The sequence below is a fragment of the Eretmochelys imbricata genome, chromosome 20 (genome assembly GCF_965152235.1).
Source record: "Eretmochelys imbricata isolate rEreImb1 chromosome 20, rEreImb1.hap1, whole genome shotgun sequence".
Taxonomy (NCBI): Eukaryota; Metazoa; Chordata; order Testudines; family Cheloniidae; genus Eretmochelys; species Eretmochelys imbricata.
The window spans coordinates 14,103,731-14,128,122 of NC_135591.1; the positions used below are offsets into that span (position 1 = coordinate 14,103,731).

At 38.2% G+C, this 24,392-nt stretch overlaps 2 protein-coding genes across 2 annotated transcripts; both read right to left on the reverse strand.

The window, feature by feature from the left end:
• Positions 1-1,480: 1,480 nt before the first annotated feature.
• HOXC11 (homeobox C11) lies at positions 1,481-3,595 on the reverse strand. Its single transcript, XM_077838658.1, has 2 exons — positions 2,920-3,595; positions 1,481-1,713 (listed from the first exon to the last, which is right to left on the reverse strand). The coding sequence occupies exons 1-2, from the start codon at positions 3,593-3,595 to the stop codon at positions 1,481-1,483; spliced, it is 909 nt and encodes a 302-aa protein (XP_077694784.1).
• An 18,505-nt stretch (positions 3,596-22,100) lies between these two features.
• Positions 22,101-24,104, reverse strand: HOXC12 (homeobox C12). The gene is made up of 2 exons (XM_077838974.1): positions 23,540-24,104; positions 22,101-22,339 (listed from the first exon to the last, which is right to left on the reverse strand). Exons 1-2 carry the CDS (start codon positions 24,102-24,104, stop codon positions 22,101-22,103), a joined length of 804 nt encoding a protein of 267 aa, XP_077695100.1.
• Between the last annotated feature and the right edge of the window lie 288 nt (positions 24,105-24,392).

Sequence of the window (24,392 nt, forward strand, 5' to 3'; positions counted from 1 at the left end):
TGCAGGCGTTTTCTGTATTTCTTTTTCCTTTAAACCAAATTGTGGCTCTTTAGTCCGCTCAGGAGAGGGGAAAGGCTTTGTGTAAACATAAAAGTACACTTCTGTACCAAAAGCTTGGGAGTTGAACTTGTTTTCCTTAACCGGGATTTTAAGTACTTGACTTTGCATTTGTGCATTGTATGTATAAGATAGTTTATATTTGACTTCATGGAAATACAGCACCTTCGATTGTGTAATTAGAGTTGCACTCACTTACAAAAGTCAAATATATGGTGCAAAAGATTAATTACATCCGGAAAAACAGAGCAAGACACATGGAACCAAATACACGGTTGTATTATTCGGCCAAGAAATTCCAATAAATATTTAAATTCGGTGAGGAATACAATGAACTCCACAACAAATGTAAACTTTAACGTACAGGAGTCATATGAATTTGGACAATGCCACATTGCACTGAGCCAGATGAACATGGATGATTATATATGGCGATAGTATCAAATATATATATTTGATGTCATTACCATTTAGGTATTAAAAGTTCTATTGGAAAGTCCATACCGCACTGACCGCAATGAGGTTTTAAAGAGGGGAAGTACTAATAAAATGGTCAAATAAAATCATAATGTAGAACAGCTTGCAATATCTTTATTTACCACAGAATTTCACAGAGTTTCCCGGGAATTCACTTTACATACACAAAGATCTTTTATTATTGTTGTTGTTTGCTGTTATTGTTCTTCCAGATCCGGGAAAAAAATGCATTACGAAATGTATTTACAAACCACTTAGAGACAGTTATTGCAAATATATTCTCGTCCATACACCCCTCCCTCCCCCCCCCAACACCCCAAAAATGTAAAAGTGGGACTGCATAGAATATATATATTATATATATATATATATATATATATATATGGAGGGGCTTGAAATGAACCCATTCTTACTGCAACGGAACAGAATATTTAAATTAGGTTTCGACAACAGTTCTTGGCATGGATAGCAGGAGAACACAAATGGTCGGTGTGGATACGCACACTCCTATGTATGTGTGTACATACACCTACACGCACACACACACACACACACACACTCCCAAATCAAGGTATCTAAATTAACCATAGAGGGAGGTTTTGGCCGCGTCTGTGGTAGCATGTTAACTGCATATTAAAATCATCACCATGATAATTATAACACAGCACTGCGATTTATTCAAATGGACAAGGTTGACTAAATGAAAAAAAAAATCCCAGTTGTTCAGACAAAACGTTAAATAAAAAGTCCATGGTTTTCCAGTCCTTTAAACGTTTAGATATCTGAACTCCTTGCGTTACTTAGAACTGTTCCATACATACAAATGTAAGTAACGAAAAGGTTTAAACTTTGAGGTTGCTTGTAGACTCAGACCACAACCCATGCTTTCAGAGTTCCTTCTTAGTACAGATCTACTTCACCAGCAGAGGACTGGGAAAAGATGTGTTCACAATAAGGGATTTCCAGAAAAATACTGCAGGCGGTCTCTGCTTAATTTTTTTTCTTTCATTCTTCTGTTCTGAAACCAAATTTTAACCTGTCGATCAGTGAGATTTAGCATCCTAGACAACTGAAGCCTTTTTTCTTTGTTTATATAGACATTGAAGAAAAATTCTCTCTCTAGCTCTCTGATCTGGAATTTCGAATAGGGACATCTCTTCTTCCTTGTACGGGGAGCACCTTAGGAAAAAACAGAAGGGAATGTAAATACTAAGCAAATGCAACACATAGACTCAGCTCTAGTTCTGACTCCATATATATGTATATATATATATATATATACATATTTATAGATTCATGAGATAATATATTTCGCCACTGTTATATTTGCCCACTGTTAATATAATGCAGAGGGGAGGTTATATATGGTTTTAAGGATTGTGCCCTACTTATGTTCTAAAAACACTACCTCTGCACAGGATTTTGTGATAGACATATTTTTAAGCATAATTAGGGATTGTACTCAGCAATTTAAGCAGGCTTTAAAGAAACTGTAGCTGTTGAAAAACATATGTTCAAGCTGCAAATCTGTTATCTGTATAGAAACAGCATGAGCAATGTTGGAACTGTAGGAACTAGACATTATGTTCCTCATAAGTTTTTGATTAACTTCAGTACCAGCATCCACACACTCCAAAATAATCAAAGTAAAAAGGAATTTAGCCTCTGAGCAACAAAAGGGGATGCATTGTTTTCATCATGAAACCAAACAGCAAAAGGGGGGGAGAGAGAAAAATCTCACCGTGATCGCTAAGTTTAAAAGTTGCTTGGCTTCAGAATTTAAAATAAGCCTCTAAGTTTTCTTAGCAATGTAGTGATTTTTTTTATCTGACCTTAATGACAAAAGACAGAAATTCCACTAGGCTTTGCGAAGAATCGTTGCGATTAAAAAAATAAATAAAATAGAGACTCAGGATTGAATTAAAATGTTGCACATTTTGCATTTAGCTCCACACCCCCTTATCAAAAGAGAGAGAGAAAAGCAAGACCCAACATATACTTTTAATTTTAAAAAATTCACTCTACATGCATCTTAGTGCCTAAAAGCAAGCACAGGAAGCTACAGCAGTGTTCTGCCCAATTGGCTTTTACCCTGAGCAACCCGGGACCAAATCCTTTTAAAATGCTCGTGTAAGTTCATGATCAAAGTTAATATTTGCCACGATGGTGTGCTTTTAAAATTTCACAGACTCTAAGATACTGTGTCTGCGCCTAACATCTCCATTTTTTCAAAGAGCTTTCCCATCGTAAAAATTCTTCTCGTTGGAAGAAAGAGCTTTGTAGGTTATAATAAAATCCTTTGAATGCTTATAAAACTCCACATAAAATTTGACCGACAAAACACCGGGCTAGTCCCTTAACCTTTCCATTTACTGCTCTACCTACTCGAGTTGCTGCTTTTGCTTCCTTCCTTGTTGACAGAAGAAGACGAAGCTGAAGACCCTGGATTTGTGTTTTCCTCTTCGTCTTCCGGGTCTATGCCTTGCTCTCCGCGGGATGATAGTGCACTGGGCTGGGAGTCGGATTCCAGTTTGCTCTCGCTTTTCTGCAGACAGTTCTCAGGCGGGTTCTCTGTCCCGCAGTAGGCATTTTCGAAGAACCGATCAAAGCCCTGGGGCAGGACACTGTTTTTGTTCATGCTGGAGTAGAATCCCGTAGATGCAGGATGGTTAGAGCTGGGATGGTGGTGGCTGTACACGCTTTCGTTTTTCATTAGCATTTCGGTCATGGTGGAAGGCGGGATACACTCTCTATGCATCAGATCTTCCGCGGAATAACACGATGCGTAATTGCTTCTATGGTGCCATTTACTAGAGGGGTCTAGACCATAGGAGACCTCTCGAACTGGTTGCACTTGCGAGAGGTTAGTGGAATAAGGGTAGGAGATTTGGCGAGAGGGGGCCTGTGGCAAGAAAGATGACACAGTTGAAAATTCTGGGACGTAATAGGTGCAGCTAGGGAGGTAGAGATTGGAAGCGCAACCTGCTCTGTCTCCAAAGTCAGCACTCCTCTCTTTACGCGATTGAGAACAGAAGTTTCCTAGATTCACTGAGTTAAACATCTTTCTCCTTTTCTTGCTCTATAGATAGATGTTTTGGATCCGATGTGCAGAGGGGGAAAAATTTGGGAAGGCGAGATGACGCGCTATCCGTCTTAGTCGCTCTAAGGAGCACGTGATCCAAAGTAGATATTGTCATATATCAGTTTGGAGCACTTAGATGTGTAGGAGTGGTTCACTTAGGTAAGATCTCAGAGGTTCAAACGATTGGTTTTCAAACACCGCAGAAACATTATGAAAATCAATTGCAGCTTTGTATTCATTTTCTTCAAGGCACACCCCTTGTAAGCATTCAAAGCAAAGGGCAAATACAAGGGATGGCTTGTGAAGTTTTTTTTTTTTTTCCTTCCCGGTTTGGATTCTGCTTTCTATTTTTCACGAGGATTCGGATATGAAGTGGGGGCTGTTGGGAGCGAGTGGGAGCTGAGGGAGGGTCTTAGAGATATTTTAACTGTATTTTTCCACGTTTTTTTTTTTCTTTTCTTTTCTTTCCACGCTAGTCACATTTTAGGCGTGACAATGTAAAGTCTTTAAGTAAGCTCAATAAAAAGCCCAGGGAATGCGCTGAAGATTCATAAGTAAGTTTTCAAACATTTCTCAAAATCTTGCTACAGTGGGGCATACACATATCTCTGTGCCATTGGGCTTTTAAAATTATAGTTGAATATATAATTTGGGAGGGAAGGGGGGAAGTGGCTAATTAGCAAGCTTCTAACATTAGCTAATTACATTGTTCTATGTGCAAACCAACTGTACATAAACCAACGTGGCATATACTGCAGAGAAACAATACCAGTGTGTACCTTTAAACAATACCAGTGTGTGTAAAGTTTCAAACTTTAAAGTTACCTGAGACTAAAACAGAGCCATTTCAAGGCTGTCTTAATGACTTTTGATATCGAATTTGTAATATATCAGGGAACAGAGCAAATGAAATAAGTCAGTGCCTAATAAATATTCGAAAACCTCCTTTAATGTTTTGTTAAATATTTATTACGTAAGAGTGGCATATTAAATATTTAAAGCAAGTGTTTATTGTCAATCAATGAATGTACATACAGAATTACTAGCATCCTTTATTCTTCCAACTGAATTAAAAAAATAGAGATTCTTATTAAAGTCATTTGTCTTGAATTTTGTGCCCCAAGAGCTTCATGCTTGTCTATATTTCCCAGTGTTTTGAGATGGAATGAATACTTGTGCTATAAAGTGCTATCAGACATTTTAAGAGTTTTTCAACCAATTGTCTGTCTAAAAGTTCTTCTTTAAATAATATGGAAAGGGATACCTGTAGGACTTACAGAGAATATTGAGTGACACTGTGGATTGCTAGTATTTCCAAGATGTATCTTGCATATCTGGCATACTTAAAACTCTTCTAACACCGAATTACCCTGTGACCACTACTCTGATTGTTTACTTCTCGTTCTTTTCACCTGGGTTGCAAATAATTTGTCTGGGGACTGTGATGAAAAATAATGTTAATAGTATTGCTATTTCAAATGCAGAGATGTTTGTGTTTTCCACGATCTGTGAAAATAATGCAGTCCCTTGTGTCACCCCTCCCCTTCTTTTAATTACAGGACGCCACCTGGTTAATTTTCTTTATTTTCTCTTTTGCTATTGTTCAGTTAAAGAAAGAATAAATAAAAATTCAGCTGTTTACATAGGGGTCCCCCTCCCCCACTAAACTCCATCGTGGGATCTCTTTGGAGACAGGTTAAATACCTTCTAACAAAACTAACACACCATCACAGAGTAAAATGTCTTTATTAGTGATATCTTGTCAAAGAGTGTTGCAGTAAATTCGAACAACAACAAGAAATAACCAAAGCACAGACACATGAGCTATCAGTAAACAATATTATTAGGAAGGAGAAGAAGGGTATACATGATTTTTCTGCCTGTTTTTGTTTTGCTAAGCATTTCATCTTGAAAACTATCAACAACTCCATCCAAGTAATAATAAATTACAGCACAAGAAACGCAAGTTATAAATTGTACAGCTCGGAGCTGCAGTCATTTAACCCAGATATTTTTATTCTCAATTTTCATTTTCGCTGGTCTAATTTTTTTTTCTTTCCATTTTAGTCAGCAGGTAGGTTCATTTCGACGCAATATTAACAGAAAGTGAAAAGACAAGTACATCTTCCACAAGCTGCTAGAAGGAAGCGGACGCTGATATATATTAAAAAACCAATAATAGAAAAGCAGAATGACATTAATAAGCAACATGCTTTTGAAAAGTTCATTTTAATGATAGGAAATAAATTGGTAGGTCTGTGTCTTGCAGCGGAGCTAAGATCTGAGCACTTAAGAAACAAAGAAAAAAACACATTGGACACTGCAATGTAGCTTTCAAAACTGTAGCACATTGTAGTATGTCTCGATTTCAATTGCTGTATTACTGATCCCTTGGTGGCTTCTTATGCTAAGAATACATACTCTTCCTTATTTAAACAATGTTGACAGTCGTCATGCAACAGAGCATATATTTTTTTACACATATTTGAATTTTTCTCAAGGTTGGTGTTTTTCTATCCAAAACTCTTCAAAAACCTCTTTTTATAACTGATCTCGGGATCTGTGTGTGTACATATATCATCTCAAAATGGGATGTATTTTTTCTCTAATGCACCCTTGGCTGATAAATACAAAATAAAGAACTCATGAGGTCGAGATATGTGTCTTGGTTTTGTAATCTGCCCCCATTTTATGTCTTTGGTGTAATTTTGGGCAAAACTTTTAATTAAAGTGTCAGTGATCTTTTTATGGGCCAATATTAATGCTAACTACAAACTAATAATGTTAAGCTATTGTTTATGAGTGCAATTATTTTTCTTCCAATTCCCTCCTCTTTGCAATCTTCATGGGGCAAAACCGAACGTTGAAATGGAAAACTCTCCTAGTAAAAATACAGATTTCATCTTCGGGGTTTAGACATTACGTTTAGAGATTATTTCGTCTCCATTTTATTTGAATAAAAAGAAGACATGGGGTGGGGGAGGAGAAGAAATCCTAAGTGTCGTCGCTAAAACATATGTGTGGTATAACACATGAGCTCCTTCCTATAGGTGTGTGAATAATTTATTGCTCTTAGTAGGTAAATATCTCTAAAACAAGTCCCGTTGCCATTTTGTTTTTTAAACCCAGTTTAAAGGGCAGGATTTGCCGACTTCCTGCAAGGAAACACAGAAGAGACAGCTGTGGAGTCATAGCACTTGAATTTGACCACCAAAGTGACTACCATAAAAGCCAGAATGAAGACTGCAGACTCTTTTTAAAAAAAAAGTCAAATGAGTTTCAGGGTAATCAACTGTAGGGACCCTGAACTTTAATCGAGTTCATTTCACAGCCAAGTCTGCAATAAAGTAAAATAAAATAAAATAAAATAAAATAAACAAAACACACATACAGACAACCTAAGGGGCTGGGGAGGAGAGGAAATACGTTTATTTTTCCAAGGGAAGTTGCTTGAATACTATCTTGAGGTTACGATGAACTGAACTGCCTACTTAGAAGCAATATTTGGAGTGTATTTTGTTTCCTCACATCAGCATAGTAAACGAAAACGCAGCAGAGACCGCGAAACGTCCACCTCCTTTCCTCTAGCTAGCGGGCTAATTTGTTGTATACAAGCATCTAAATGCAATTCGATTCCATTGTAAGAATTAAGTGTTTAAAAACCCAACACATTTTGCCTTGACTGACTACTAATTTGCCTGACATAAAGACTATACTTTGCACATTTATCAGTGTTTTCAACAGGCAAATGGGCATTTCACAAGACTTCTAAGTTGTGCTCTGTGTTGCTAAAATGAACTTTAAGTAAACTCCGGGTAATTTTGACTGAAAGAGCCAAACCTAAGTAAGAAAGGTAGAGAAATAAAACTTTTTAGCTGTGAAAGTTGTTTAGTGTATAGATATAAACTTCTTAAGTCATATTTTGATTTAGGATAACCCAGCAGTTGAGCTATTCTTAAAAAAAATCCATTTTTTTCCACTGGGAAATTCTGATTTTCCTTCCCCTCCTCCCCCCAAATTAATGTATTTTATACAGTGTAAAATCGTATCAACATTCCAGTTATCACTGGATAAAACTTTTCTGCACTTGTCATCATAAAGAGCTCTTTGTTGGAGTCATGGAGTATGGAATCCACTGACTGGAAAAGAGAAAATAAAATATTATTTATACTGATTTGACTTACCATTTTAACCATAGGCACTTACTGTAGCATTTCAAGCGTTTAAAAGGAGTTGTGATCTCAAGCTATCTGATGCATTATTTATACATTGCATCTTTACCTAGTACAGGCGGCTGATCACAATTTACTTTGGCTCACGGATTTGGAAAAGTAGCATTTTCAGAACTGTATGCATTCCCGATCTGTCTGCAAATGCATTAAAAGTGAGTGTAAATCATTTCGCTGGTCGATGTACCTTCAGGCAGCTTCACAGATATGTGATTTGTTTATGCTAAATAAGCTCAGACTTCTGATGCCTAATGACTTTGGCCTGTCAGATGTTCTAAAGCTGATTCCTTCCCCTCACCCCCGCTCCCCCAATACAGAACTACAATTACTTCCTAAAAACAAGACTCATAGACTTCAAAAAAAAAAAAAGTGTACAAATCCACGCCAGTAAACAGATTACTATAGACCGCATGTGTCTCCAGGAAATCTGAAGCTGGAGACAATAGCTACAAGTGGGAAGCTCTTGGAAAATATTATTGTCCCCAAATGGCAAAGATAAATTTAATTGGATATAAGCCAGCCTACTAAAGAAATCTATATAAGCTGTGAACAATTCAAAGGGAAAAAGGACTTAGATCTCTGTAGACCTGAGCTGCAAGTTCAAAATCATGTGGACTCAATAAAGATAAAAGCAGATAAACTATGCTTCCTAACCACAGGCAAAGCAGATATTGTATGGTAGAAATGTGGTAGGGGTGTCAGATTCATGTAGAAAGGACTCCAACGAGGCCCAAGGAATAGTTCATTTTGAGCAGTAATTAAGTAATATACCTAACACTCATTGTGCGGTGCATACTTTGTATTTTCCCCCCCAGAAATCCAATTCAATGCATGTCTCCTTTCCTGGGTGCTAAGAAGCATTGAGCTATGTTGACTGTGTAGGATTCAGTGATGAAAATATTCTTCTCCCTTGCAGAACTAAAGTTCTCTGACGGCTACAAATGTATATGACATATTCTGGCTTAATGAATTTCAGTGAAACTTCACAATAGGCTAAACTCTTTCATATTCTCGTTGGAAAATACAGTAGTCATGAGGCTCTGAAAACGCAAATAGCGCCGTTAACCAACACAATTCCCCCCCACACACACACACAAAACTGCTAAAAATGACCTGCGTAAATAAAAATAAAGATATATAAAATACCGACATAGAGGGTCCAGAAATGGTTAATTTATCAAATGCTCCATGTAAGTAACTTTGAAATGTACGGAACTTCCTAAAAATGTCGGATAATGTGACACAGAACATTTGAATTCTGCTGGAATCTCATTTTCTTAGCAAAATACCATATTATTGAAAATAGAAAATTAAAGGTGCGGCGGATAATCCGCAAGAATGCTCCGGTAAAAACGTGCACGCACGAGCTGGAGTGGTATTTAATCAATGGGTTTATAGGAAATAATTTTTTTAAAAATCCATTTTTATATGTTGGGGTTCCTGCATATCTTTCACTACAGCTAGTACGGAGATATATTTCTCTCAGGCTCCCATTGATCAAAGTAGAATCTCAACATTTTATGGGATAGACTTCAATAGTTCTCAGTCTACATCAGCGTCGGCACTGAAACCTTACTTCAAAAAACACATTTATCAGAATAAAATGAAATAAAATATTTGGGCTAGCTCTGTGGTGACATTTATTATATATATATTCCAGTTATAAAGGATGAGTGTTTCTTGAGAATATTTTTTATCGTGGCGTCACATTTCTCTCTTTGTCTCTCTGTATGTGTATTTCTTTAGATATAAAACTTGAGCCCGTGTAGAAATATGCATGTTTAGAATATTCAAAGTCCTTTATTTATCGCTTATTTTCATATAGACAGCACAGAGGGATAAACTGAGATATTTAGGATTACATACTTAAATGCAAAGGTAACCCAAATTCTGAGCTCTTTAAAAAGTTCATTTTCTTAGTCATTTCAACCATTGCCACTCTTAATAGTTTCTGATGTTTAGCTGAAGCATGATAGATAATAGTCATATCCTTTTTCTCGATGGGGGACAAAGTTTGAGTGCTTTGTTATGGTTACCGACTTCATCCTCTAGGAATATGTATATATTTTCAACGCGGTGTGCCCGTATTTCTCAAGTAATAATATATGTGTCTTTAATACTTCATGTTCAAGTAATACTCAAGAGAAGGTAAATTATGGATAAAAAATGGAGGAGGAAAGACTCATATCTTTTCTCTTCACTCTACTCCATATGTGGGTTGTGTAAATGATCTATCTATCTATCTACACACATAACATACACAAACACATATATAACTATATATAAAGTTATATACTCATATCTAATTATATACAACTAAGTATTTATCTCTCTATATATCCATACACAAATATTTTAGAGCATATATTATAATTATATAGTATATAGACACATGCACATATAAACACATACACATACATAGCATGCCTGCCTATCTATCTATCTATCTATCTATCTATCCAAAGAATAAGTGTAGCTATGGAGATATTGATGATGAGAGCGCTCATTCTTCGATGGAAATTATTAAGTGTTTTATCCTACCTTATGCTTTGAGAGCTGAGTGTTGGGCATATTTTTTACTACGAGTGTAAGGTCTAAGGCACGAGAGGCCAGGAAAAAAGGGGATCACAGAAAAATAGCTCATGGGCTGGTATCCTGGGGAGTGTCGCTGAGTCCTCTTGGAAGCTAAGAGTATTAAATATATGAACACATTTCCCACTGTTGTTGAGTCTCCCTTTTGCAAAATACAGCTGAGGAGAAGCAACCCGCTGTCGCCGGTAACCCTCCCAAACACACAAGCCCAAGTAAACAATATATTATAGTGAGTTCTGGAAAACAAGAACTGTATATAAAGCTGGAGATGCACATCTGGCATTGGTCTGAAAATGCAGACACACATTGCATAGATTAAGTGGCTTTTGAAACTGTTATTGCGAGATCTATTCATTTATCTAATGGACTAGAGCCTGCTCGCGTTTTCCCTCCCATCAAAGGTTTATTTACAAAAAAGCAAAAATGTCTGAGGGATCTTTCCACATTTCTGTGAATGAATCCCTTTCCGCTCCAAACATCTCTTGGCCTGAATTCCCAGCCACTTTAGCTAAAAGGAAGATAGGAAATAAAAGTTTGGAAGTCTGGGTTTCACTTGGCTAACTTAAGATGTTGAATATAGCGGTTGTAAATAAGCACAATGGGCTCTATCCATGTTTTCCTTCAAGGATAAGCTCCCTGTCTCTGAGTCCTGCCATTTTTCATAGAACACTGTATGGATCATACCTTTTTTTTGTTTTGTTTTTTTGGAAGGGGAAATGTACTCATTTTTGCACACCCTGAAAACAGTTCCGGATGGAGGAGGGGGGAGAGGCATATACTTTTGAGAAACAGAAGATCCATGGAAGACGTATCGATTTTATTTAACTATGATCGCATTTTGTTCACCGCCTAGCCCGTAGCTAGGGTTAAGAGTCTGGGATGTAACCTGTATTTTAAGTATGGAACATGCACCTTTACCACCTCTTTATGTACAGGACCTCTAACTATAACAAGCTAAATTTGCAGCATAAAACCAGCTGCTGGGGTCAGGCAAACTCCCGCATTACACTACACTTTTTTTAAGTGCCCCCATTTCCAGGTTTTCCTTTGCCTGAGTTCGAATGATCGTCTATGAACTCGGTAGATTCCCACCCTCCTCCCCTATTTAATTATTATTACAAGTTAAAACATCTTTTTTTTTCCTTTTTTTCCCTTTTTTTTTTTCTTTCTTTTTTTGTTTTTTGTTTGTTTGTTTTTGTTTTTTTGTTTTGGCTATTTTTGAGGCAAGACATTCGTAGCCACCCCACCACCGCCCTTCTCCTTACCGAGTGAACTTCACTGTGTTCTGGAGAAAATGGTCATATTCAAACATTAAAGCCTAATTGGACTTTTCTTTATGACGTTTAATTTCCTCCATGGAAGAAGTGTTTGCATCTTGCTGGGGGAAGAGAGAGAGAGAGAGAGAGAGAGAGAGAGAGAGAGATCTTGTTTGAAGTCTATAATCCCAGGGTGGGGGGAAACAGGAGGGGGAAATTGTCCAAAACCAGCGATCGTCATGAAGAAGTCTGGTCGCATTCCCACAGTCTTTCCCCCATCTTCATCTTCATCCGCGCCTGAGAGACACCCCTTCCCCCCGCACCCAAAAATTAAAGAGGGGTCTTTTTTAAAGAAAGCAACATGTATACTTAGAACAAGAAATGCCATTGCCATTGAGCCGTGTTCTGACAAAGACACGAAAATGGAGGACCGCTGTATGCCATATAAGGTAGGATGCTAACTTGACCTTCACTTTGTAAATGGCGCCCCCCCCGCCCACCCAGACAGACAGTTGTAAACAGAAGTCATCCGAGAAAAAGATTAGCACCGAGCAGGAAAGCCCTCGCAGAATGGCTCAAAGATCTTGGCTGAGATTTCGCAGCAAGCAAACGGGGTGCAAAATTCTCCGGCTTCAACAAGAGGGGGACAAAGGAGGGCGAAAAAATAATAAAAACGTCTCTCCTGCGCTTGGAAAGCCAACAAAAGGTTCCTCGTGTATCCTAAAGGCAAACTCTCCGGCATGTCTAGTCTCATTAGCGATTTGTTTACAAATCCGGCTTCGTGCGGTAAGGCACCGCAAATTCACTCTTTCTCTCCACCCCCTGTCTTTCTTTCTCTTTCTCTTTCTCTTTCTCTTTCCCTTTCCCTTTCTCTTTCTCTTTCTCTTTCTCTTTCTCTCTTTAAAAAGAAAAGCCAAGCTTGATTCCAGTATGTCGCATGTTTATGCTTCTATATTCCTAGAGGACTTACTGAACTTTTTAACTGAACTCAAACCTATGTCTGACTGGGAAAAGGTACTGCACATAGAATGTTTTTAAGAGGTGAAAAGAGGCATGTAGGTTACTTGCCAGTCCGAATCAGGAAAAAAGAAACAAACCAACAGAACAAAACCCGCCCAGAATATTTCATTTTATTTGGAAGATACCACAAAATGTTATCGAGACTAAATTCCTCTTAGTTTTTCAAATAATCTGTTGGGTTTATGTTACTCCAGAAAACAGTGGCCCGCAATTTTTTTAGAACTTGAGAAAATACAGGTTCTGGTCTTTATGATTAACCTTCCAAATACCTTAGAAATGAAGTATATATCCATATGTGTATGTATATATGTGTGTCTCTCTGTGTGTGTGACTCCCTTTGTGTGTGAGAGAAAGAAATGCCTGCTTTATCTCACTCACAATCGCTGGATAAAGAGATAATCTCTCTCTCTCTCTCACACACACACACACAAACACACACAATCAGTGATAAATACCCAGTACAATCCTCGTTTTAGGAGGGAACATGAAATAATAAGTGGTGTATTTTTAGAGCTCACTTTACATACGAAGATATATGGGTAGAATTTTTCAAACTTGAGTCCCTAAAACCAGACACTTAAGGTACCTAAGTAAGTGATTCGATTTTCTTAGTTCCCACTGACTTAAATGAGCACTAGTCGGAGTTCAGGAGCTCGGAAAACAAGACACTTCAGTAGGTGCCTAAGTATTGATTTAGATGGCTAATGCTAGGAACCCAAGTATGAAACACATACACACTCACACGGAGCTGGACATATATGTGCAAAGTAAATGTATCTTTACCCTTGCATTAATACCCACCTTATATATATTATGTGCACATAAATTCTTAAAGGACATATACATATATACATATTTAAAATATACATACATATACAGACATTATAGATATACAGATAAATATGCATTTTATATATTCAGATATTATATGCATTTATATACAGATATATATATACACACATTTACAAACACACCACGCATTTACATACGTGTGTGTTTATAAGATCTTATTTTATATGAAAGAACTAAGGTCCAAGTCTATATACCACGTGTCAAAGATATATCAGAGAAAGAATATTTCTTCTTTGTATAGATTAGAAAACAGTTTGATCAAATAAATGTTCTTCTGCAATACTTTTTTTAACTGGATCTGCGGTCTGGGGGACTTTGCTCTTTGTTACCTTTGGTTTCAAACTGTTTTTCCGCACCTAATTTTGAAATGATTTCCTTTAGCAGAGATTCCTATCACCTCATAATAGTTTAATAGTTAATCATAAAAATAAAATGAATTTCCACATATCCTATAATTATCAACATATCTCAGTTAAGCATGTACATTTGAGAAGGTAAATAGGCGTATTGGCACAAAATACTATTATTAACACATTTCCTTTTCCAGTAAGAGGTTTAGTTTTGGCTATGGTTAATATAATGAGATAGCCAGACAGTTTGTATGTGGTAATGCATTGCTAACTCAGTTATAAAATTAAAAACAAAACTATTTAACAAGGAGATGAGGATTTTCAACACATACTCAGTTATTTCACCTAGACATAAATAAAACTTAAAGGGTAATTTATTTTGACTGAGGATGGAAAATAAGATTTCTGCCTTTTCCTAGCACAATAAAAACTTAGCTCCAAAAACCCATTTAAATTCCTCGAGTTCCAAAAGCACAAGATGCTTTGTTTCCAAAAATAGTCATTTTTATATTAAAAGTAATCAGCTCATAAAATCTTTTTCTCCCAACGGTGAAAAGAAGGCTGGTTAGAAAAGGGATTTATTCGGAAAGATTCAGATTTTGATGGTTTATTTCTTTTTCAGAATAAAAATAAAGTTATTTAATGAAGCCAGGCTTAAAAAAAAAAAAAGAACTTTACAGAGAGCTACAAAGATTCATCCAGTAGAAAACCCTCAAAAACCCTCCTGCAAGGAATACAAATCTACTGATCTTTCTATCATTCTTATCCTTTTCATCTTTATTATCACTCTTGTTAACAACACCAGTGAGACTGGATAGATATATCTCGTTTAAATTCAGTCATCCTTGGAGGCATTGTAGTTTGTAGCTACAGATACAGTAATTAATTTATTATTTCAAAAGTGAAATATTGCTGTGTTTGCTTGGTACCTACCAAGTAATAAAAGAAAATACTTTTTTTCCCCAGCAGTTCATTAGGCTTTACCTATAAGTTTCCATTTGAAATGATTTGCTTAAAACTAATGACTTGCAATGTATTTCATTTTCCTCTCCAAGGCTATGGAAGGGTTTGGAGGAGAGTCGGTGGCATATGTTAGTAAACACTTCTAATTATTCCCATTCTATCTTTATTTTATATTTATGGACCCATACCCATAAACAAAAGACATCCTTTAGTATTCATTCATTGGCATATTAATGACAACGGAGCTTGTTACTTAAAATAGTCCCTATTAATATGAAGAAGGACAGTGTGAAGAGATATGTCATGAAAATTTTTAAAGCATTGGCACTCAGGATCACTGTTAGCCCAGGCACACTGGAAGAAGGGTGGAGTGTAAAATGAATTTAATAAGAGTAATAATAACAGTCCCCGAAACAACATCCCTTCAAAATAGATATGCCCTGGTGATATGCTTAAATTAATTAACAGCCTCTTAACAATAGCAGCCTAGGAAAATCTTAATTCATTTACATGCAAGGACACAAACGTCTCTAAAATGTTGGAAGGGAGCCCAGAATATTATTTTTGTACGCAGTGTTATGAGCTGAATATCTATTCATGTGTCTATGTGTGGGCAAGGGGTGCTCGAACAACTTGTATAGCGCGGGTACCGAGAGCCATTGAACCAAACTGCAAACCCTGGAAATCACTTCAAGCCGTGAGGGAGGATGCGGCAGCACTCCCGGCACCCCTAGTTCAAGCACCCATTGTGTGGGCCTGCATTAAATGGAGGCTTAGAAAGGGAGCAATGCAGCAATTGTCCCTCTCTGGGCTGTAAAATATCACAGTATTATCACGACTGGCACTGCCTTACCTGCTGCAAAACCAGGTCTATGGTATGGCACAGTAAATATCGCTGAAGTAGAAATAGGGGAGTGAAGTGCGTGATCTCTCCACGTGGCAAAAATGGCAAGTCTACCTTGTTTTTGACCGTCTTACCAGAACCCAGGGTTCCCCCCACCGCCACCACCACCACAAATAAATAAATAAATAAATAAATAAATAAAAATACCAGAAGAGCATGGGAATGTTTGGCTCTGGCTGCAGAAATTGATTAGGAGGAAGGCAAACGCCGACCATGAGACAGACAGATATGTCACAGATTCTACGTTAAGTCCATGACCAAGGCTCGCTGACCCCCAGGCGATAGCCCATTTATCAAAATGGAAAGACAGCCCATGCGCCTGGGTAGTACGAGGTACAATATTTCAGATGTCTTATCCACTTCAAAGTAGCGGTGGCTATGAATGCTCCGGAAACACCATTGTGAAATTTATTTAAAAGGCTAAGCATACAGCAAGCTAGACTGTATATATTTTTCCAGCAGCGGGGGTGGTATAGTTTGTGTATTTGTTTATTTATGGGGGGGGAATGGGGGAATATTGCGGGGGGAAAGAATGGCGATTAATAAAACAAAATCAAATCATTAACTTGTGGTCTACGGTGTATCTGTTTTGCATGCATGTTTTATTTCCCCTGCATGTGCAATTCTGACTAGTTTGCCTTATACATATAATAACAGTCCTCTTATAATTTTGTCTTAGAACAAGTATGATGTAACACAAGGGCAAATTAATAATGTTACATTTTCAATTAGGCTTCTAGGCATCTAGAAATAAGGATTAAGCTATTCTATCGAGGTGCAAATATACCTTTCCTTCACTTTCTTTGAAACTTCTTAGCACTGTGTGTTCAAAGTCATTTCTTAGGAGTCCCTTCTCATCTTATTCCGCGCATGGATCTTGTGAATAATCCTTTATTGCTTTGATGTAAGTCTCAGTGGGGAAAAAATGTAATAAACAATTGAAATTGGACATATCTTCTGCACAACAATGAAAACAACATAGCATATTTTGCACATTATCTTCCTCACATCGAATATAGGCTGAAAATATTTGACCGTGAATGAACCTCATTTGAACCTACACAGAAGAATTTTGCCGTATCTGTACTATTGAAATATAGCATATACGTTATTTATTAGAAGCTGAATTATTCTTTGCAGTTAAAGAGACGAGGAATTTTCCCTCTCATAATGAATTCGTTTTAAAGCAAAAGCTGTGAAATACATCCCTGACTCAAAAAAGCAGAAGAAGAACCGCGGAAGTAATACAGAATTTTAGGGCGAAGGAACGATTTGTCCTACACACTCACCGGTAATAAATACGTTTTAATCTATTTTGGTGAATATTTAAATGTCCTTTGAAATCTAACTATTCCTTCTTAGGATTAACCAAATCACAATTTTCTATACAATGTATGCCACTATCCACAATTCAGACCTGATGGCCATAATCCACATTCCTTCTCATTTCTTTGGGAGAGCATACACTCACACACACACACACACACACACACACCGTGCTTTTTTGTTTGTTTGTTTTCTCTCCTTCTCTGCCAAAGAAATTACCAGGAAAGTAGGTTATGTGTAAAGGGTTTGTATGTACCTAACATACACTAAAACACACTTACACTTCCAAAAACGTCAACAGGAAAGTGTATTTGTTTGTGTTGACATGAACCACGTATGCATCTATAGAGACATATATACAGAGCAAATCGTTTGGACTTTTAAAACTAATATTTTTTTCATACCCATGTTTTCCAAACCCAATCCTTATTCAGGGAAATTTCTGACAGATTTTGCTGGGATGTTTGCAGGATGCACTAAGGATAGTAAGATTGTGCTGGTCTTATGCTATTAAATATGAGGGAAAATAATGCCTGATTATTTATTTTTCACACACACACCCTTACTCCAGGGCCAAATCAAGCTACCTTAGAGAAAAATAAAGACCCCCCCCCCAAAAAAAATCTCTATAGTTTTTAACATAGCACTGTTACTGGAAGACACACACACACACACACACACACACACACCCTGCTTATATGCGTCAATACGCACGCTATTAGGAAGTGTGGAAACTGTATTAAACCCAGTACAATTAATTATTGTTTGCTATGTCCACTGATTTGCCTTCACAGTAAACCTTATTCTACCTGCCTCACGCTGTGATTCAATGGGGTGTCTCTCCATTCTGTTCCAAGAGAGGGTAGGCTATGCTAAGCAATCACAGACATAGATTTCGGGGGTGGGAGGGTGGTCAACAAAGCCAATTCTATAACCTCCTATTACCCCCATTGGTGGGTTTCCTACAGGAATTGTGTGTGGGGGTTGGGGGTGGGGAATATCATTTATCGATCTTTTAAAAGGCGTTTTATGCATTTCACTCACCGCAGCTAAACTTTATCTTTATTCCGAAGAAAAGAAATGTCTACAAATCCATTAAATATAAATCTTGGTTTCTAGAGATACACATAAAATCATAACCTAATGTATTATAATTAGCCTGATGGGGTTTTTTTTTATTAAATTGCTTTTTTTGCTCAGGTCCTACAGTTATGAAGAAAGCACAATCAGATCACCTTTAATATTAATATAATAATTAAAAATAATAATTCAAGATTATAAAATATTTCTAAAATATTTCCATGTTAAGAACTTCCTCTCCCATTTAATTCATATTTTAAACTAATATACAACTATATTCAAAGTTCACCTTGTGTAGCTATATATATATATAAATATGTCAAATCGTTAAAGAATCGCTTTCAGAGACATATTTATTCTGACGTCCTTTTCCCCCGCAAAGAGACAAAAGAACGCGCTTATTATTCGATATACAAACAGTCCAGTTTTTTAAAGAAAGCATCCCAGTTCAATCTGCTTCCAACTAATGCTATGGACACAAATATATTCTCATTAAAATACTAATTCTGAGTTTAAAGTATACTCCTTATTTCCCCAGGATGTTTCTAATTATATTTAGAGTAACGCAAGAAGCGATATTTCTCTCCTTTACAACGTATTTTACACATTCATTTAATTATTTTTTACGAAAAGATGATCTACAATCCACAGAAGACAGTGCTGGCTAATATATTTTTGTTACTCTTTTATTAACCTTCCTGGTTAATACTAATTTTAATAGTAAGCAGTAAATCACCAACTAGATGTTTGGGTAATTTTATTTATTATCAGAAATCACATAATAATACATTCATTTTTTAATTATTATTGTGAAGCAATTTTTTACTTGACTATATAAAGCCAGAACGTGCTATGACAGACATTTGCATAGGCCCTACATATAATAGCTTGAGGTAAGAAACATCACATATGAACTATATTGCAAACGATGCACATTAACAACCGCAATAAACTAGACTAGAGATACAAGCAGAAAGCTGCGCCACATACACAGGGAACTAACACAGGACAAACAAAAGGTCTCACCGAATAATATTTTATAGCAATCTGAAAGAGAATATTGCATATATGTTATATCTTTTAACATATGTAATCACGTGATTTCTTTTTAAACCCATTGAGTGGCGATGAACATCGCCTTTGTAACCAGACACATGTCATGGGGACAATTGTCAAGTATCAACTTCTTGCTGGTGGCTTGTCCAATGTGTTTCATCGCATATAGTAAGTCCTCTCCTTCTGTATAGACAGCAAATGCTCTCCCTCGTGGGCAAAGAATTACAAAAATGATTTTTGATATTTAAATATAGCTCTGCATTATGACCTGTCACCCTAGTTCCTTTCAGTCTCTACAGCCCTCAAAATGAAACCTTTCTCCTAGTCAGTGAATTAACTTGTCCTGGGTTTGTAAGGGACAGAAATGGTGAGCTATTCTTTAGTTAATAAATCAAGCACATATTGATTGATACTTTTGGTACCTCTACATTTAGCAAAACTCCAAGGCATCACATTACATGCCCGCGGATCAGAGTCCTCAGTTTGATCGAAAATACCCTTTTGCACATAAGATCCATTGTATGTCTTTATATATCATTTAGGGATAATGCGGTTTTAAAGAGTATCGTGTTCAAATTAAATGTCATAAATGGACACTACAGGGCTGGGGATATGTCCTTTGGGATCCTCCAGTTACCCTTTCAAATAGGTAGAATTCCTCCACATTTCGCCGGCTTTTCATTGCACATAGTATTTATTGCACAGGATTGCATGAGGCTGCGTCTTTCTCTTTAAACCCTTTTGTGTATAAGGTGTGTACGTGTGAGGAGTTGAAAACGGGTCTTCATATAAAGGGGTGACATATTCGGGGTACAGTGGGGTGAAGGTGCTGGGAGGTGAGTGGAGGGCTAGGCTCTCCTGACTGTGTTGGATTTTTTGTTTTGTTTTGTTTTGTTTTTTGTGGGGGTTTTTTGGCACAGACATGGGAAATAGAGCTGAAGAAAAGGCCAGCTTTCAAACCGGGAGGCATTTTTAAGGACTAGAATGTGCCCTTTGCAGCTCGTAAATAAAGGCATTCTTTGCCACCACTGTTCGGTCATGACCATGAACGCAGAGAACCGGCAGCACGTGGTAATAATTTAGGCTTCCCAGAGAACGTTGCTTTGTAATAAAATTAATCCATCCTATATAAAACGAATGAAGCAAAGCTTGTAGTGGCAAAACTCTAAGCTACAGCGTCCCCTTTTATCTTAACCCGAGTAACTAGTGTCCCCCACCCTCTCTAAATATTGCTTTGCTGGCAGAAGGATAGGAAATATCTGCCCCAGCCCTGCAGCTACATTTCTTTCCAAGAAAGCTGTGGACTCCGTACAAAGCTGATGGAACACACACATTATGATGAAACTAAAGATTATTTTTCTGCAGTAAATCGGAACACACCTACTTCCCCCCAAAAAAACGCAACCCCCCCCCCAAAAAAAAACCTCACACAATATTCAGCTAGCCCCTCGGTGAAGGAGTAGCATACTAGGCCTAAGATGTATGAATGGTGTGGGAAGGAGGGAAATGACCGGGTCTCCTCCACATTTTTCCTAAATAAAAAGACCTCACCCCCATAAATGTGGGGATTGTCTGAGTTAAGGAAGAACTGCGGGTGTTGGAAAATTGAATGTGTCACTATCGCTGCTCTGGATGTCTGTTTCCGAGGGAAAGCAGCCACTGATTTTTGTGTTTTTCTGCCTACTTGACTAGAAGTCATCTTTAAAAAACCCAACAACCTGCTCCTTCATTTCTAAAATAAAAACCAAGCGATGAAGTTAATGTTTCAAGACAGCTATAGGAAGAAGTATATTTTTTAGCTTAATTGCCCCATCACTGAATGCCACAAAAGGGTATTTTCTTTTCTATGCCGCAATCAATAAGCACTGCGAAACGGCACGAATACTCCTGCAGAGGAGTTGTGTTTAAGCACACACAATGACTTGAAGTGGCCGCTAATAAGAATACAATTGGGGGCAGCGCAGAAAACGCGTTTGGTTTTGGTTTCAGAGGGAATCTTCCAGTTTAATTTGGAAGTAAATTCCATTTTGCTTCGAAGGATTTTTGGGGTAGCGTGTGGCGGGGTGGGTGGGTGCGGGGCCTGGACTCGTTCTAATATCATCCCTTTTATTCTGAGCAAAGCACCATGCAAGAAGCGCCGTGTATCCGAGCTAAGTTCCCAGCTCAGGGACAACCAGCTACACATTGCTATACATTCTTTCCCTCTGTCTTCTTCCTACAGATTCTGAGCAAACCAGTTATTTTGTTCGCCGAGAACCCTCTACTTGTAGTGAAAATGGGTCTGGAAATATGCACCACTGGCGAACCGTTCACCCTAAGAACGGGCGGGAGCTGAATTAAGGAGCCACATCCATCCACTCCAGAGAATGAACACCCAGCACGAGAACCTCGTTACAATACAGGATGGTGACTTGGTTCTAAGACTGATCTTCGATGCTGTCTGGAATAGGTACCAACCACAAAACCAGAGCAGTCGGGGCTCGGGGGGAAATATCGCACACAACCCAACAAACCTTATTGCTTGGAGGGAAACCATACCTGTTCGGCTTGTCAATGAAAGGATAGTGGGTCGTACTCAACATCACACTCAGATTATACACAATGCTGCTGACAATCTTTTAGACCATAGAAACCAACTCTGGCTGATGGGTGGGTTTGGGGAGCTGCGCATTCACATCGGGTCTTTCCCAACAGTTCCAGTGAAGGAGATGCATATTCTCATATTTATATATGCCCGCTGATTTGTTTTTGTTTTTTAAAGAAAATTATGAGTGATCAGGTAAAGTCCCGGGACCATCAGCTAGGATGAACACTAGAAAGTCTATGAGGTTAACCAACATGGACGCTTTTTGAACTTTAAAAGAAAGAAAGAGCTTGCTCCCTCAGAAGCAGTCTTTTCTTTTTCATGCGTCGGTTCTGGAACCAGATCTTCACCTGCTGATCACTTAGGTTTAATCGGTCTGAGAGCTCCCTCCTTCTTTGGCGGGTAATGAATTCGTTGACCATAAACTCCCCTTCCAGCTCTGCTAGCTGGAGCTTGGAATAAGGCTTTCGCTTTTTCCGGGACCTTGTATGCATCGGGTACCAAGGAGCACCTAAGGACGTGTGATTGAAAGGAGAATTTAATACACTGGAAGAAACAAAGTCGGCTTCCAAGATAGGATCTTTCCCGCACTTCCCTGCCCCTCGTCTGCATTCACAGCTTGTAACGCTCACCTCATAGCAACATCAGAGGGTACAAGGCAGAGGTATCTCACGCAAGAGAGATTCATAAATCTTGGTCTGCAATACTTGATAGATCTGACTGATGCATAGATAGACACACAGAACTATTTCTTACTTAGGGTTGACATATAGATCTATATATTAGATGCATATATGTATTTCAGACTGCCCCATAAATCTACATATTGGGTGCACGATATTTAACTAAGAGTTATTTCTTTTATCTAATTGGTACATTGTATACATCGATGTATTCTTATATACAAAATTGATACATAGATCTGTGTCTTAGGTACGTGAGAGGCACATATTGCTAACTTTTGCATACAATACTGATACATAGATCTATATTTTAGTTACAAGCTTGATGAACAGACCTAAATCACGCATGGTTCTACTTTTTGGATACATGATAGATCAAGAAGCAACCTACGATATGGAAATCAGCTAAACTTTGTTGAAACTGCTTCCCTGCAGAAGAGAATATACATAATGGAAGACACCATTATAGGTATTTTTATGGCTCCTCGATGCCGCGGGGGGTTAGGGGTATTTTTATGGCGCCTTCCAAATTTTAAAAGGGAAAATCAATAAGGGGAAAGCCAACAGGTAGAAATCAGCGTGTTGGATGTGGTATCCTTTCGCCTGACATGACAACTTCAATGTACCCAGCTCTGCCTTTTTTAAGCATCACCTTTGTACTTAGTTTTTCAGCTCTCGGGCAGCCACCCCACTGCACACCTTTCCCAAGCCTTAAAACATTTTATGCAAGGGCGAATGATGTACTCAATCTCAACGAGCATATTCGGGGCTATCTGTGCAATCACTATCTATTTTATGGGATATTTACATGTTTATAGGCTTTTCTTTTAAAAGAAGCAGCACCCAATAAAACATTAGGCATTTGCGTGCTACCCCTAGTGGTCTCTGAACATATAGGCATGCTGATTCCATTGCTAATTCCATGAATTATATCCACAAGAGTGGACCTTAGAAGAAGAGCCTTACAATACATCATAAGAATCACAGCTAACAACACACACATATTCCTTTGCTTTGCTTTTCCTTACCACCGGTGGTCAGATTGCTTCCTTGGTTGATAGGCGAGACCATTGTAGTTGGTTCGCTGGACGAGCCCTTATTCCCTTCATTGAGTAAGGATGAGCTGGAGTCTGACTCCAAGGACTGACAAGAAGGGGGATCGTGGGACACAGTCTCAGCAGCCGGATAGTCATATTTGCTGAAATTACCGCTCATTCCATTGGGAATCCCAGGTTCAAGTGGCATCAAAGCATTGTCCCTGACCCTTTCCTCCCTCTTGAGGCTGGCAGTCTCGGAGCAAGCCTCCCTGTAGTAGCATTTACTCTCCTCCACTCTAGCTAGGTCGCACGCTCTGCTGAAAGAAGGGTTAATGGACACGGGGCTGCTGAGATAGGGCTGGGGGTATCCGTTGCAGGGCTCTGTGGATGCCCAGGGCAAAGAACAAACATTGTCCCTTCTCGGGTAGGAGAGAGACGGCAAGCCAGGCAGCTGTCCTCCGGAAGCTCTGAAATTGGGGAAGTAGAAGGTGTCTCCCGTGTGGATGTTCACCAAAGGTCCCACAAACCCAGGATTAAGGAGATTATGCTCGCCCATTTCCGCGGGCCTGACCAGGAGCTTCTAGCTTATTGCTATCTGACATTAAACATAGTTAAACCTAAAGGTCCACCCCATTGGTCGGAGTGGGGTCACGTGGGCGCCAACTCGCGTTGGAGATAGGTGCCACCCACCCTTGGCAGTCGGAGGCAAAACAAAACATTAAGTTCTGCCTTTCGTTTTTATACGCCTTTTTTTTAAAAAGAAAATATAATCATAAAACATTTTATAAAATAAAGCAACGGGTTTAAGCACTGGCCTGAGAAACCCCATGTATTGTAAAAATGT

Coding starts and splice junctions, on each gene's coding strand:
- HOXC11 (XM_077838658.1), bottom strand. CDS start 3,595: ATGTTTAACTCAGTGAATCTAGGAAACTTCTGTTCTCAATCGCGTAAA. Junction 1,714..2,919: donor AAGCAAAAGCAGCAACTCGA/GTAGGTAGAGCA, acceptor TTTTTTCCTAAG/GTGCTCCCCGTACAAGGAAG.
- HOXC12 (XM_077838974.1), bottom strand. CDS start 24,104: ATGGGCGAGCATAATCTCCTTAATCCTGGGTTTGTGGGACCTTTGGTG. Junction 22,340..23,539: donor AAGCAATCTGACCACCGGTG/GTAAGGAAAAGC, acceptor ACACGTCCTTAG/GTGCTCCTTGGTACCCGATG.